General features: G+C 40.2%; 1 protein-coding gene across 1 annotated transcript in view; it reads right to left on the bottom strand.

The window, feature by feature from the left end:
* Positions 1-699: 699 nt before the first annotated feature.
* Positions 700-17658, bottom strand: part of GPR78 (G protein-coupled receptor 78) — a 90174-nt gene continuing 73215 nt past the window's right edge. The window contains exon 3 of the mRNA XM_073574559.1: positions 700-13714. Within this exon, the coding sequence (XP_073430660.1) occupies positions 13477-13714 (238 nt within the window). The 3' untranslated portion in view covers positions 700-13476. The remainder of the gene's footprint in view (positions 13715-17658) is intronic.

Here is a 17658-nt window from a genome sequence, read left to right as displayed (position 1 = left end):
AATCTGTCAGCAGTTTTTTTTCTATGTAATCTGAGAGCAACATAATGTAAGGGCAGAGGTCCTGATTCCAATGATGTGTCACTTACTGGGCTGTGTTTTGCTGCTTCAATAAAATCAGTGTTTTATCAGCAGATTATCACTACAGGACTAGGTGTCTCATGCCTCCTGGTCCAACCATACCCCCACCTCTGATTGGCAGCTTTCTGCCCATGCATAGTGTACACAGAAAACTTCCAATCAGTGGTTTGGGCGGGGTTATGCAAGGCTTAACATTCAGAGCTCTGCAACATCTGCAGCAGAGAAAACTGTGATTTTATCACAACTGCTGCACCCAGTAAAGTAAGTGAGACATCACTGGAATCAGGGTGTTTACCTCTATATCATAATGCTTAGTAAAAATTTGCTGACAGATTCCCTTTAAAGAAATAACCATGAAGTTTAAGAAGAGCAAATCAAATTTATATCAATGAAAATGATAGATTTACAAAAGATTTTTATGAACCATGAGGGAAAAATTGAATACTATTATGAGATATTGGGACATGAATCAATGCATGGTATTGGACCCCAACACACCTTTTGTTGAAAAAAAGGAAGACGTTAGCTATTTCTATAAGGATAAACAGCTCCTTTAAGAGGAACTTAAAAACATGATTTGTCTCATATCAGTTAAAAACACAAACACAAAATATATAAAACTCTCTGATAAATAAGTTTTTTTTATTCCATTACAGAAATTATAGGACAATCTGCATCACAAAAAAATTCACTTACATTATCTCAAAAAGAATAAATTCCTACAACTGACGTGACAAATTACCTCACTTCACCAGATTGTAGGTTTTCTGTGATAATGGATCATCAAAACTCTTTTTGGCACAAAACGCTCCGGTCTAACACTTACATGTAGTATCCCTCCTCCAGAAGAGACGTTCTCTGCCGCTACTGCAGCTCCTAGAATATCCGCCATGTATTATATATTACCGTCTTCATCAAAGTATCACCAGTTATCGCAGGCGTGCACGTTTCATTAAAAAAATAAACCTCATTACATCTGGTCGTAATATATACTTTTTTTTTTCGTTAGTTGCCTGTGAAGTTTCCTGCCTCCTATATACTGTATAGGCCGCCATTTAAAGGTGCTCTACCGGCATTCATAAGGTTGTAGCTTATCTGATCACTAGGAATCAATGACATCACTGAGACAAGTCCTGTTGGCTTAGAGCCACCAACATGATATACTGTATTCTACTGATTTTTGTTAGGCGCCCAATATGGCTGCCTCCGCAGTTTTGTCATCACCCAATATGGCTGCCTCCGCAGTTTTGTCATCAGCCAATATGGCTGCCTCTGCAGTTTTGTCATCACCCAATATGGCTGCCTCCGCAGTTTTGTCACTGGAAATATCTACTGCATATCAATATCCGGCATCAGTGCCGGTGACTCGGAGCCTCTTCTTCCATGGAGACAAAGTTCATGTCTGAAATTGATCTCAAAATTAAAATTGTGTCTAAAATTAAAAAGTCATAGCTAGTTTATTCCAAAAAATGGTGGAACACGTGTCCATAAGTTGTGTGTTGTATTTCAACTCCATCCCATTCCATGTCAGTCTCTGACAGCGGCATTTAACAAGTGTCAGCAAGGGGGGGCGCATCATTCCACTTCTCCATCGGTGCGCCCATGACAGGGCACCGATGGGTTGTTATGACAGCCAGAAGTCTGTGGAAGAGCTCCTTGCTTGTGAAAGTCACGTTTAGTTGGCGTTCATAGGAGATCAGGATTTCCGCTATACATAGAATTGCTGATACACTGCTGTATTAGATGATCGCAGCTTCAAGTCCCCTAAGGGGACTAACAAACATAGTGAAAATGTGGATGGAAGAGTAAAAAAGTTATAGCTCTTTAAAGAAGGGGAGTAAAAACAAAAAAAATGAAAAATAGCCCCATCAGGCCATTTTTTTCATTGATGGAGCTGTGTGCTTTTATTTGCATGCAAAGCTTTAGTTTTTACTAGTAGAATTTTGCATTAGCAATGAATTTTCGTGGGCAGGTGCGGGAACCGAACGTCGATCCTGTCATTTGGATCCATTTTTTCTTTACAAGGTTTACTGAATGGGTGAAATTATTTTGTATTTTGATACATCGGATTTTTAATAGCTGTGGTTGATACTGAATGTACAAATATGCTTTTGTTTTGCTTATTTTTATTTTTTTATTTCTTTTTTTGAGTTAGGAAAAGGATTGATTCAAACGTTTGTATTTTGTAACATTAATTATGTAAAATCATTTTTTTAATTTTTTATAAAGATCATTTGATTGCTTGTGCTATGTAATAACATCAAGATCTTGTATAAAGGCAAGCCTGTTGCTCAGATTCGCAGGAGGACTAAGATGTGAGCCCAGCCACTATCACATTCCATCGGGCACCCAACACTTTTGTGTCATAGAGAAGGGGGGTAATAGACGCCGTACCAAAATTATGCCTCTTAAATGCTGCTGCCAGAAGTTAAGCTGTTAAATAACAGCGACTGAGCTGCCATGCGTGAAGCAGGCTCAGCTCCTGAGCCCGATCCACACACCTGCACCAACTTTCTGACAGATAAATACATTATAAATGGGAAATGAGTCTGTGAGTTGCAATATTGATCAGACCCAACGTATGGACAGCTGCGGTACGGTTTCTGAATAAAAAAGCCACGTCTTAATAATTTTGGACAATTCCCTCTGGAGAGTTAACGCAAAAAGGTAACACGAATCTCAACACTTTGGACAATGGCCATTCTGTCTTTGGATGCCTGCCCAACTTCAGCAGGACTTTGGGCGCATTTACACCAGCCAATTGTCATGACCGATTGGTCCTAGAGGTGCTAGTTTTCTAATAATCGACTAGTGTAAACAGGCCAGACACCGAACGACCAAAATGGTCATTTGTAGGGCGAAAAATCATTGTTCTCAGCAACAATATCAAAGAGAACAAGTGAACACCGCACAAGTGCTGCCGACAGCAATGACAGCCGATGTGCACAGAACGATCTATTACCGATTGTTCTGTGCGCATGGGTAGTGTGGTTGGCCTGTCTAAACAAGCCATTAAACAACCACCAATTGGCTTCTACGATAATTGGTGGAAGTTATATTGGCCACCATCAGGCAATGTACATGAGCCCTTACATTTTCCTCTTCGTCTTATGACAGTTTGTAGGGAGCAGGTTCACTTTAAAATAAAGCTCCATCTTTAGATCTTTCTTATCGGAATATATTAAGGAATCGCTTTAAGGCATTATTGATAATAGTCTTTAGCTAGGACCTTATTTTCCGATGTCAGACTGTACTTCGTTGTAGTCTTTGTTCTACTGACAATACAGAAATTGGACCCACTTTCCTCCTTTTAACCTAAGGCCATTTCTTAAGAATTGATCATTAACATATTTTTTTTTCTTTAAAACCCCCCTTTAAGCAATTTCCTTTATTATTCTGAAACACAGTACCAAAAATAACGAGATTCTTCTACCAGTCAGTGCAAAATAAGAGATACAATATGTACAATAAATATTTGCTCTACGGTACAAAATTTCTCTAAGGAACAATATACACAAAAATCCAAGGCAAAAAGTACAAATATGTTACTAAAATACAGCAATATGGAGAGACGATACATTCAGTTAAACTGGATCATTGTGAATAATTACACTTCTTTGGAGTCTAAATATATAGAAAGCCATGATGTAGTAATGATGTGGGAAGCCTGAGATACCTGATTTCTCTATATCTACAGTTACTCGATAAAAATAAGCTGCACAAGGAACCCAAGAACGCGTACGTGGTATTTTGCAGCCTATCTACTAGAGTGATTAGCAAAAAATATATATATATTATTTTCTAAGAAACATTTATTATTTAGAATATATAATATACAAGACAACATAGACGAACAGCAGAAGATCACTGAAAAGTTGAACTATGGATTACTTCCAGAATTCAAACTTTTTGTTTTTAAATAGTTATGAACATTTAGATTTGTTACTTTTATTTTCAACTAAAGACAAGTATAGATGATAAAAAAAGGAAAAAAAAAATTATATTGAGAGTGGGTCAAATAGAGCAGCCCGCTGTGCTATTGATCCATGTGAAGAATAAATAAGAATGGTTCATGATCTGGTACAGAAAACACATACTAGATACAGTAGAAGAATTGTGAAAAAATTAACCTTGGGCTCCACACTGATAAATAGCATTTAATTTGAGGAATTGATGGGACTGTTTCATGACATTTTGGCCAATCTCTTGGCCATTCGTATAATCTGCAGAGGATAAGATGAGGCGAGCTTCAGGTCTTCAACACTCCCTCTGGATTTGATTTACAGCATGTTCTGAGAATTACTGGGAGTTTAATGTGGTCTAGTAAGGCCTAAGTTCGAATCCTAAAATATTACTATAGTTAAGTTGACGCATGTCCTTTAAATTCAACTGAGGGATGGTGAGAAGAAAGGAAAAGGTATAGATATAATGATTTAACCAATCTGCCCTTAAAGAGCAAAGGTTTCCCTCCAGATCCTGAAAATAGATCCATTTGATCAATATTCAGAACAACAATTTTATACATTTATACTTCTAAAAGAGCATCTACGTTTGTTTTTCTTTAAACCAATGTTAGTTCTTAGACTCTGGTCGTTCCTAAGATTAATCATTATCATGGTAAAGGAGCCTTGTCTCCTCTGGAGATTGAACTTGCTTTTCTCCAGCAGGAGGGAATGCCCTCTAGTCTTTAGAGATTTCACATTAAACCACTTTTGATCATGCTTTTTGGATGGACCATTTATGTACTTGTACAAGTTAATCATGTTCCCCCTTATTTATCTCTTTTCATTGCTAAATAAATACAATAACTAAGATCCTCCCTATAAGTTTTGTGGCTCTTTTTTGTACTTTTTCTATTTCCAGAGCATCCTTTCTATGACTCGGTGCCCAGAACTGACTGCATATTCCAGATGAAGTCACACTAACATTCTATAAGGTGGTAATATTTTGGTCCCAGTCCTTCTAGTTCAGGCCTCAAGTAATATATGATAATATCCTGATGACTTTAGAAGTCACAGATTGACATTAATTGATGTTATTTAGTTTGTGACACACAAGTTTATCCAGCTCCTTCCCTACAAGTGACTCTCCTAGTTTCACTCCCAGTAGAACATATGATACCCTCATTAGTAGTATCCAGGTGAATAACTTTACATTGATCTCATCTTCCGAGTGGATTCCAATTTCAGATTATCCAAGTTGGCTTGTAACCTTTGGAACATCTTCTACAGACTACACTTCACTACATAACTTGGTGTACATCCGTAGCATGATATTTATTCAGGATTTTATAGTATGGGTGATCAGATGATAAGAATATTGTTAGTACATCAGATATTGCTACTGGTATTCTTTCTGAGCAATATCTTTGAATCATAAATGGAAGTTAGGAATGACTGGTGTAGAACATTGGACAGATGTGGTAGTCTCAGACTCAAATGGGGTAAAAAAGAAATGGTATAGATTGAAAGCAAAGTTGGTACAGAGAATATGAAGTTCTGACTATAGGAAAATTAAGGAAAACGTGGTTAGAAACACAAATAAAAGTTGGAGAAGAGGCAAACTGGCCAACCTATGCCATAGGGAAGGATCAATCTTTTACATTAGAGAACTGGAAAGGTAGTGGCCTTACACATAAGAGAGCTGGAGAAGACCTTGTACAGTGGTTTTCAATCCCAGGCCTCGAGTACACATATACAGTAGGTCAGAGATTGAACATCTGTGGCAATACTTGAATACTTGAGGACTTGACAACAATTACAACACCTGTGCAAAATTAAGGATATACTGAAAACATTACATGTGTGGAGTACTTGAAGACTGGAGTTGAAAAGCATTGTTCTAGTACATAAGAGAGATGGAAAAGGAGTGGACTGATACATCAGGGAGTTGGAGAGATTGGAGTCTGTTTCATAAAAGAGTTGGCGAAGGAGTGGTGTTGTACATAGGAGAGGTGGAGAAAGGGTGATCTGTTACATAATAGTGATGGAGAAGGAGAGGTCTGATACCTTTAAAGAATAAGAAAAGGAGTGGTCTGTTACGTAAGAGAGTCGAAGGAGGAGTGGTTTGTTACATGAGAGGCGGAGAAGGAGAGGTCTGTTATATAAGGGACCTAGAGAAGGAGAGGTCTGTTAGATAAGAGAGAAGTAGAATGGGTGGTCTGTTACTTAAGAGAGCTGGAAAAGGCACGGTATGTTAAATAAGAGAGCAGTAGTAGAGGTCTATTACATAAAAGAGGTGTAGAATAAGTGGAGTGTTACATAAGAGAGCTGGAGAAGGACTGGTCTGTTATTTAAGAGACCTGGAGAAAGAATGGCCTTGTATGTAATAAAAGTGGAGAAGATGTGGTCTGGTTCAAAGGAGAGCCGGAAAACGAGAGGTCTGTTACATAAGAAAGCTGGAGAAGGCATGATCTGTTACATAAGAGAGCTTGAGAATGAGAGGTCTGTAAATTAGAAAGGTGGAGAAGGGTAGTCTGTTACACAAGAGAGCTGGAGGAGAGATTGGTTACATAAAATAGCTGGAAACAGAGGGTCTTGAACATTAGAGAGATGGAGAAGGAGTGGTCTTGAACATTAGAGAGGTGGAGAAGGAGTGGTCTTGAACATTGGAGAGATGGAGAAGGAGTGGTCTTGAACATTAGAGAGGTGGAGAAGGAGTGGTCATGAACATTAGAGAGGTGGAGAAGGAGTGGTCTTGAACATTAGAGAGATGGAGAAGGAGTTGTCTTGAACATTAGAGAGATGGAGAAGGAGTGGTCTTGAACATTAGAGAGATGGAGAAGAAGTGGTCTTGAACATTAGAGAGGTGGAGAAGGAGTGGTCTTGAACATTGGAGAGATGGAGGAGTGGTCTTGAACATTAGAGAGGTGGAGAAGGAGTGGTCTTGAACATTAGAGAGGTGGAGAAGGAGTGGTCGTGAACATTAGAGAGGTGGAGAAGGAGTGGTCATGAACATTAGAGAGGTGGAGAAGGAGTGGTCTTGAACATTAGAGAAATGGAGAAGGAGTGGTCTTGAACATTAGAGAGATGGAGGAGTGGTCTTGAACATTGGAGAGATGGAGAAGGAGTGGTCTTGAACATTAGAGAGGTGGAGAAGGAGTGGTCTTGAACATTAGAGAGATGGAGAAGGAGTGGTCTTGAACATTAGAGAAATGGAGAAGGAGTGGTCTTGAACATTGGAGAGATGGAGGAGTTGTCTTGAACATTAGAGAGATGGAGAAGGAGTGGTCTTGAACATTAGAGAGATGGAGAAGAAGTGGTCTTGAACATTAGAGAGGTGGAGAAGGAGTGGTCTTGAACATTAGAGAGATGGAGAAGGAGTGGTCTTGAACATTAGAGAGGTGGAGAAGGAGTGGTCTTGAACATTGGAGAGATGGAGAATGAGTCGTCTTGAACATTAGAGAGGTGGAGAAGGAGTGGTCATGAACATTAGAGAGGTGGAGAAGGAGTGGTCTTGAACATTAGAGAAATGGAGAAGGAGTGGTCTTGAACATTAGAGAGATGGAGGAGTGGTCTTGAACATTGGAGAGATGGAGAAGGAGTGGTCTTGAACATTAGAGAGGTGGAGAAGGAGTGGTCTTGAACATTAGAGAGGTGGAGAAGGAGTGGTCTTGAACATTAGAGAGATGGAGAAGGAGTGGTCTTGAACATTAGAGAAATGGAGAAGGAGTGGTCTTGAACATTGGAGAGATGGAGGAGTTGTCTTGAACATTAGAGAGATGGAGAAGGAGTGGTCTTGAACATTAGAGAGATGGAGAAGAAGTGGTCTTGAACATTAGAGAGGTGGAGAAGGAGTGGTCTTGAACATTAGAGAGATGGAGAAGGAGTGGTCTTGAACATTAGAGAGGTGGAGAAGGAGTGGTCTTGAACATTGGAGAGATGGAGAATGAGTCGTCTTGAACATTAGAGAGGTGGAGAAGGAGTGGTCATGAACATTAGAGAGGTGGAGAAGGAGTGGTCTTGAACATTAGAGAAATGGAGAAGGAGTGGTCTTGAACATTAGAGAGATGGAGGAGTGGTCTTGAACATTGGAGAGATGGAGGAGTGGTCTTGAACATTAGAGAGGTGGAGAAGGAGTGGTCTTGAACATTAGAGAGGTGGAGAAGGAGTGGTCTTGAACATTGGAGAGATGGAGGAGTGGTCTTGAACATTAGAGAGGTGGAGAAGAGTGGTCTTGAACATTAGAGAGGTGGAGGAGTGGTCGTGAACATTAGAGAGGTGGAGGAGTGGTCATGAACATTAGAGAGGTGGAGAAGGAGTGGTCTTGAACATTGGAGAGGTGGAGAAGGAGTGGTCATGAACATTAGAGATGTGGAGAAGGAGTGCTCTTGAACATTAGAGAGATGGAGAAGGAGTGCTCTTGAACATTACAGAGATGGAGAAGGAGTGGTCTTGAACATTAGAGAGGTGGATGAGTGGTCTTGAACATTAGAGAGATGAGAAGGAGTGGTCTTGAACATTAGAGAGGTGAAGGAGTGGTCTTGAACATTAGAGAGATGGAGAAGGAGTGGTCTTGAACATCATAGAGCTGGAGAAGGACTGGTCTGTTATATAAGAGACCTGGAGAAATAATGGCCTTGTATGTAATAAAAGTGGAGAAGTGGTCTGGTTCATAGGTGAGTAGGAAAAGGAGAGGTATGTTACATAAGAAAGCTGGAGAAGGCATGATCTGTTACATAAGAGAGCTTGAGAATGAGAGGTCTGGTAAATTAGAAAGCTGGAGAAGGGTAGTCTGTTACACAAGAGAGCTGGAGGAGAGATTGGTTACATAAAATAGCTGGAAACAGAATGGTTTTGAACATTAGCGAGATGGAGGAGTGGTCTTGAACATTATAGAGGTGGAAAAGGAGTGGTCTTGAACATTGGAAAGATGGAGGAGTGGTCTTGAACATTAGAGAGGTGGAGAAGGAGTGGTCTTGAACATTATAGAGGTGGAAAAGGAGTGGTCTTGAACATTGGAAAGATGTAGGAGTGGTCTTGAACATTAGAGAGGTGGAGAAGGAGTGGTCTTGAACATTAGAGAGGTGGAGGAGTGGTCATGAACATTAGAGAGGTGGAGAAGGAGTGGTCTTGAACATTAGAGAGATGGAGAAGGAGTGGTCTTGAACATTAGAGAGGTGGAGAAGGAGTGGTCTTGAACATTAGAGAGATGGAGAAGGAATTGTCTTGAACATTAGAGAGCTGGAGAAGGAGTGGTCTTGAACATTAGAGAGATGGAGAAGGAGTGGTCTTGAACATCATAGAGCTGGAGAAGGACTGGTCTGTTATATAAGAGACCTGGAGAAAGAATGGCCTTGTACGTAATAAAAGTGGAGAAGAAGTGGTCTGGGTCATATGAGAGCAGGAAAAGGAGAGGTCTGTTACATAAGAAAGCTGGAGAAGGCATGTTCTGTTACATAAGAGAGCTTTAGAATGAGAGGTCTGTTAATTTAGAAAGCTGGAGAAGGGTAGTCTGTTACACAAGAGAGCTGGAGGAGAGATTGGTTACATAAAATAGCTGGAAACTGAGTGGTCTTGAACATTAGAGAGGTGGAGAAGGAGTGGTCTTGAACATTGGAGAGATGGAGAAGGAGTGGTCTTGAACATTAGAGAGGTGGAGAAGGAGTTGTCATGAACATTAGAGAGGTGGAGAAGGAGTGGTCTTGAACATAAGAGAGATGTAGAAGGAGTGGTCTTGAACATTAGAGAGGTGGAGAAGGAGTGGTCTTGAACATCAGAGAGATGGAGGAGTGGTCTTGAACATTAGAGAGGTGGAGAAGGAGTGGTCTTGAACATTAGAGAGATGAAGAGTGGTCTTGAACATTAGAGAGATGGAGGAGTGGTCTTGAACAATAGAGAGATGGAGGCGTGGTCTTGAACATTAGAGAGGTGGAGAAGGAGTGGTCTTGAACATTAGAGAGATAGAGAAGGAGTGGTCTTGAACATTAGAGAGATGGAGAAGGAGTGGTCTTGAACATTAGAGAGGTGGAGAAGGAGTGGTCTTGAACATTAGAGAGGTAGGAAGGAGTGGTCTTGAACATTAGAGAGGTAGGAAGGAGTGGTCTTGTACTTAAGAGAGCTGAAGAAGTAGTGGATGGGTACATGACAGTTGTCGAAGGGGTGGTCTTATATACAGTGTGTAATTTCTATTTTGAATAACATCTATTTTGGAGGACAACTGTTCCATTTCCATAATACTAACAGAGTTGTGATCAGTTCTTTATAAAATATATTCATAAAAAAATACATTTTGCATGTAGCCTGACTGTACATGGACATTCTCATATAATAATGATGTAATTATGATTATATAAAATGTAATGGATCTAGTTTCCAAATTTAAGAGAGGGCAATTAAGTTTCTTGAAGGAATATTTCATTTCTCTGAATATTTTATCAAGTGATGATGGTAGAAGACATTTTGTACACGGATGTGTGAATGCAATTACAGCGTGTTAAGAAGGCTGTGTGAGACTGACAATAAACTTGGCTACTCTCTGCAAGAAACTGCCCCACTTTTTCCGTAGGCCATTTTTCATATTGCAACTTAACCCAGTCGACTTTAGGGCGGAAGTCAAATAAAATGGTTAGTTTAGGTTGCAGTAGTTGCCTACTAAAGTGCAAATAAATTGTGTAGAAATATATAAGAGATGAGAAGGTATCTAATTATCAAGTAGAAGCCTAGTCTCACGACTGAGATGAATAGGTGCCGAAATATCTGTAGCCAAAAAATATCATATAACAAACCTATTTCTATATAAAAAAAACTTATAAATTAGTGCTCTACAACCAGCACTTCTCCAACTTTTGCAAAACGACCGCTCTCAGTATATCCTAGAATCCTCCAACGGGAGGATGCATAGGGAGTTGCAGTTCCTCAACAGCCAGAGAGCTAAAGGTTGAAGCACATACAATAATGTATTATTTTAAAGGAAATTATATGGACCCCCCAAACAGGTACTTTTTATTTTCATTCTAGACATCTCTTTCCACAATTCATGTCCACCCAAATCAATTTCTACAAAAAGCTGCGTATTAATGAATAATACATTTTTAGAAAAAGGTGTTTCCACCAATTTTTCCTATGCTTTAAAGGGTCACAGTATAATCTACAAGTAAGAATGCAAGCAAGCTTGTCTACTGATCCCCTACCCTTCTTACCCAACCTGCCGGTCTCCTTCCATCTTCTTCTTTTAGGGACATGCATCAACACTAAGAGAAATAATTAGCTGCAGCAGTCACAAGGCCGCTTTAACAGGACTGGCTGCATGTAAGGAGAGCAACAGCGAGACCTGGGCATTTTTAGGGACCGCACAGTGGAGGATCGGTGGTGGCTATGCTTTATTTTTATACTAAGGTAAACTCAACATAGAAAAGGGGTAGTCAACCCCTTTGGGTTTGGTAGCACTAATAAAGCATACAGCAAACATTAGCGTATAGGATGCTAATCCAGGTCAACTCTCTTCTGTATTGGGAGGTGACCAAGGCCGGTGATGTCATATGTACTGATACCTGCCGGTGCAAGTTCTCGATCGGCATATATTGTGCACCAATCCTATCCAGATTCCCCAAACATGCCAATTGCGCACACATCATGGAAGTTATCAGTAGACATGTTGGTATTGACTCTGCTCTCCTCTAGACATAGGAAAGTCTGAGTTTGGTAAACCCTTAAATGAACACTAGTGAAAAGGAGACATAGACCATCTTCTTCTAAAAGACATTAAAAAGTCCATTTTAAATCTGACCTCTATGGAGAACTGATCCACATTCTCGTTCCATTATGTTCATAACTTTTCTTTACTGCGTGATCTTTAACCTGACAAATACAACCTAACACACCAATATAATTGTCCAGAGAGATAATGGCGGCTGGATGTGAGCCTTGGGAACCGCCTCCTACCTGCTGACATATTCAGCTCCTCATTTTTATTTAGCCGGCCTGGCATAATGTTGTGTCACGTCGCCCCAATGATGTTGCACCAAGCCAACTAATCAAAATAGGAGTTGTATTTTATGTTGGCAGGTAGGAAGTGGCTCCCAAGGCTCCAGTCTATCAGTCGTGGAATTCTGACCTGGCTGCTGAACTAGTGTCCTGTGAATCGATATTCTCATCTCTCATGAAGATTTTAAGTCAGTATGGATCACTTGACTAACGACTAATATGCTGAAAGTCATTGAGCTAGAGCAGATTTCCATCAATATTCAATTGTCCCAGCCTCCTCATTCTGAGGTATGGGGAAAGAAGCACCTAAATATAGCAAAATGTTTTTAATCGAAGGACCACAAGCGCCATTATCATCATCATCATCATCATCTACAATAATATTATATATATTAATATTAGACCAAACTAATTTCTCAAATGCCCCTCTTTTGGAAAGAAAAGATTGGAAATTTTAGATGTAGAATGCAAATGTCCTCACAAAACCAGGAAAGTACTGGTCTCCAAGACTGAACTTGTAACCAACTGGTACCATGAGAAAGCGGGCAAATAGCTGTACTGTACATGCAAAATAGAAATTTAGGAAGCACGAAGTGGGTCAATGAAAGTTTCCATTTCAATAGCTAACGTCTATGCTTATCAGTTCTTGAAGTTATAGACCTTAAAGTCATTGTCCAGGCTAAATACAATCAAAACCGGAGGCTTCTGCAAAAATAGCAAAATCTGTCATACTCAGTCACCTGCTGTTACCTGCATGTATCAAAGGACGCTGCAGTGTGGTCTGCACTGAAAGGAATGACGTTACCGTTCCCCTTTTATAGAAGACCGCTGCAGCCAATCACACGTCCCAGCTCTTGTGTCTCTGGGGAATGGTGATGTCATCACTTCTGGTTCCATCACAGACCAAAGAGCAAACAGTAATGGATCCATGGTAATGTGCATATGACATTTATTTTTTTTCTCAGAAGTCGAGCCTACGATCAAGATTGTCTTTAGCCTGGTCAACCCCTTTCAGTCTTCAGGGCCCCTGGTTCTGCGCTCAACACTTAAAGTGTTCTGGTAATCCACAGTTCCATAGCTATTTATGCATGGAGCCTCATCTATGTGTATATATACATATATACACACACATATTTGCTTCCATTTATGCCAGTAAATGAGGACGTTGATTTCGATCAGCTCACTTATATAGCATTATTGAGTACTATCTTGCTCATCTTTTGGGTCTTCCCAACCTTTGACCCTGTAAAACGACTGTATAGACACAGGACAAGGAGTTTTGTCATGGGGGCAGAAGAAGAGCTGTTTGCTTTGTGTCTGTACATTTAGGCCCTTTCACAACTATAATGACACTTGATCAACTTGCATTCCATGTCTAGTGTCCTTATATCCGATGTGACATCTTTAAAAGAAAACGAGAGCTGACACTTTGCTGAGCGCTGGCTTAGTAGTGTAGGTTTCTAGGATGTCCTCCTTAGCTGGCCCTGTGCAAACAGTAGTCATTCTCAGTGTCCAGCGAGCTGTTGTATCCAGATGAGGGATATAGTTCTCTCTTCAGTATCCTGTTGATGATGTTGAGCAGAACCTTCTTATATTGCTGACGGAGAAGCGAGTAGACGAAGGGATCTGCGGCAGCTTTACTGTAGGCCAGGCACTTACTTACAATACCCCAATAGCTGTTTATTTTTATATATGGAAGAAGCTCTATTAACCTGGAAGACATGAAGAACACAGGAGCTCTGATCAGACATGTTTATATATAGTCAGTATACGGATATACGGACCCCCCAGTGTGAGGTCCCGCTAACTATTCTCTTCAGCACTAAACATTATATACATAGTCCACAATTTGAGAAAATAGATATCCGGCACCGTTGTGTGGATAAATACCCTGAATGTCTGCACATATATTTTTCACATTAATAAAAAACACCTTAATCCCACTTGGAACGGGTGCTCAATCCCATATTGAAAAAACAGAACATTTCGTTGTGGAGAAAGAGAAAAAGCAGGATGGCACTCACCGTTCATGTGAATCAAATCACTTTATTTCACATACACAAGGCATCTGCATAGGCACGGGAGCAATGTGCTGGAAGACGGACAACAGCCGTTTCGCGCTTTGGAAGCGCATTGAGTGCGAAACGGCTGTTGTCCGTCTTCCAGCACATTGCTCCCGTGCCTATGCCGATGCCTTGTGTATGTGAAATAAAGTGATTTGATTCACACGAACGGTGAGTGCCATCCTGCTTTTTCTCTTTCTCCACAATTATATATATAGTACAAAACGGTGAGTGCCATCCTGCTTTTTCTCTTTCTCCACAATTATATACATAGTACAAAACTCACATTTTTATTACATTTAAAAGGAAACTGTCATTAAGATCACCCCCCCTCCAAACTGCAAATATGGGCATGCAGGTCTTTGAAATGTAAATCCATTGACACCTTTATATCTTCTATCTGTTGCTGCATTTTCTCTAAATTGGCATTTTACTTCATATGCAGATGAGGTTTTAAGTGCTTCCAGTGTGACAGAGAACATAATGGTGCCACTGCACTATTGTTTTCCTACCCAGCACCACCATTTTTAGTCTAATTGATAATTCACTCTCTGATTTCCTTGACCGTTGCCTGACCTTGCACAGGGAGTGAGCTGTCAATTAAGCTAAAGATGCTTGTGTGGTGTTTCATGGCCAGAGCAATTAATGTCTCATTTGCCTATGAATTAAAATGCTAATTTCTATGGAATACATGAACAGATAGAAGATACAAAGGATACAAAGGTATCAATAGAGTTATATTTCAAAGACCTGCCCATATATTCTTTTGGGTAGTGTTTGGTCTGGAATTATAGATACCCGTTAATAAACAACAAAAATAATTAAATAAAATGCTAATTTCTAAGGAATGAAGCAACAGATAGAAGATACAAAGGTGTCAATGGAGTTATATTTCAAAGATCTTCCCATATATGCTTTTTGGTATAGTTTGATCTGAAATGACAAATACTGCAAATAAACTGCAAATAAATAAAACTAAAATTTTGATTTGACAACATTTCTAACTAAACCTACTCAAAAATTAATAAACCAAAAGAAATCCAAATGGAACAATATAAAATATTTTAATTGAATCACAATGTTAAAAACAGGGGGAAACTGACAACAACATCAAAATGCCATAGTACAGAGAAAAAATATATTTTTTAACTTTTAAAATTGAAGTATTCTTTTGCCAAAATTAAATACATCTAACAAAGTGTAAGTGGAGATACAAATGAATCCACCTTAGGGTATGTGCACATGTTGCAGATTAGCCTGCAGAATTTTTTGCAGAGAATCCACATCTCTTCGCAGAAAACACAGGGCAAAAGGCTTGCGGATTTCATGCGGAATTGATGCAGATTTTTTGCGGATTTTAATGCGTTTTTGCTGTGTGGATTTGATAGGTGGTACTGGGAATGGAACCCTTGCCCTTCTGGTCTGGAGGAGAGAAAGAGAGACAAGGATCCGCAGAAAGAACTGACATGCTGCAGAGAAAAAAACTCTGCAAATCTGCGCTGATTTTTCCACAGCATGTGAACAGCAATTCTTAATTTACCATTCACTAACAGTGGTTGTGCACTACACTGCGGATTTGATGCAATTCTGCGTGTCCAAAAATGCTGCGGATCCGCATCAAAATCCGCAATGTGTGCACTTAGCCTTAAACTTTTTCTGCATTTGGTTAAAGATTCCTACTTCTAACAAAGCAAATTCAGTACTTAATGGTGACCTGCTAGCAAATCCTCTTTATAGACACTTCTCCATTACTAAGCCATGGGTTTGATTTCACTGGACAATATAAAGGTGATATCAATCCCCCAACTATTACCTCACTTGCAACCGCTACAGAGCAAGTGGGAAGTGCGAGGCAAAGTGCCAGAATTGGCGCATCTTAGAGATGCGCCTTTTCTGGGACAGCTGAGAGATGATGTTTTTAGCCTGGGGGCCAGTATCCATGGCCCCTTTCTAGACTATTAATATCAGCCCTCAGCTGTCTGCATAGCCTTTGCTGGTTATTAATTATAGGGAGACCCCACATCATTTTTTTTGGGGGGATCCCCATTTTAATAGCCGGTAAAGGCTAAGTATACAGTTCTGAGCTAACATTAATAGCCTGGGAAGCTCCATGGGTATTACCCCTTTCCCAGGCTATAAACATCGGCCCTCGGCCATCGGCTTTCCCTCTGCTGGTTACGAAAATTGCTCGGGAGCCCACGCCATTTTTTTCCAAAAAATAATCTTTTATTAATTACATGTACATTAAGCTGCCCACAGAACTGGAATGGACTCTCTTGCTATATGCACTAAGTCTGCCACATACACTGCCTGCCTGCCTAGAACTAATACCTATGCAGCTTTATTAGTCCTCAGAATGATTGTTTGTTGAGATGAATATGTGTCTGATATTGTGGTATACCTACACTAACACACAAGCAAATCTCTCCCTAGCTCAGCAGCAACTCTCCCTACACTGCCTGATTCCGGAGCTGACGGTGATGAGCATTGCAGAGACACGTCTCAAATAGACCTGAAGATGCTGTGCGGCCAGCCAATCACTGTAATGCCACAAACAACATGGCTGTGGCATTACAGTGTGTGGCAGACAATCCCTGCATGTTCAGTGGCTCTGTAAAGAGCGCCAAACATGCAAGGAGGTGGACGCGAGCTCCCACCGAGCATCCCCGCAAATACTCCAAATACTCGGCAAGCTCCTAGCATCTCAAGCAGTGAGATGCCCAGGCGAGCGCTGAGCAGTGTCGAGCATGCTCGCTCATCACTAGTGTCCACCTCACCAACTTTGCATATTTAGTGCTGATGCATCACACGCAACTCGGATTACAAAAAATTTTAAGCACAGGTTGTAGTATGACAAAAATAGCTAAAAAGTCAAGGGGTTGAATACTAGTTCAGTCTTTTGATCATATTTTAACTGCTTCAGTTTTCCACCAATTAAATTAAGTGATTCAATCATTATTCAGGTGTTTTCTGCTCTGAAGACACTCTACTTTATAATAAAAGGTAATAGTAAGGCTAAAAATACGACCAGAAGATGCCTGGGCATCTTTTTGAGAATTTTGTCAGTGTTTTTGCTTTAAGCTGTTTCTTTTTGTTTATGGTTATTATTGACTGGACTTAAAAAAAGCACCAGAAAATGTTCAGTAAGAAAAGACACCAAGAAAATGCTCAATAAAATTTCACATGGTCAAAAATGGTAAAAATCCACTCAGGAATTGGCCAAAAAAACACTAAAAAAGATGTTATTGGTAACAAATGCAGGCATTTCCTGATGCTTCTTTCTCTTGATGTCCAGTTTAACTTGTAGTACAGAATTCCTCACTATGCGCCATTCTTCTAATCTGGTGAGTTGTCCGTGCAGAGGATCGCCTCTGTCTACCTTTGCTGTCATTCCTGTTCTTTATAGTTCTCCTAACCACATGCAATGTTGAACAATGCTGACATCTTGGCATGAGTGATAAACCAAGGTCTCTCAGTTCAAGCATTCTGTCCCTCTAAGGCTACTTTCACACATCAGGTTTTCGGCGTCAGGCGCGATCCGGCGTCGTGCCGGAATGCCGGATCCGGCAAATGTTTTGTAAAACCTGATGTGC

This window comes from Dendrobates tinctorius, unplaced genomic scaffold, assembly GCF_039654945.1.
Source record: "Dendrobates tinctorius isolate UK_male_01 unplaced genomic scaffold, ASM3965494v1 ptg000039l, whole genome shotgun sequence".
Taxonomy (NCBI): domain Eukaryota; kingdom Metazoa; phylum Chordata; class Amphibia; order Anura; family Dendrobatidae; genus Dendrobates; species Dendrobates tinctorius.
The sequence above is the reverse complement of the archived record's forward strand: the minus strand, read 5'-3'. Positions and strand labels throughout refer to the sequence as shown.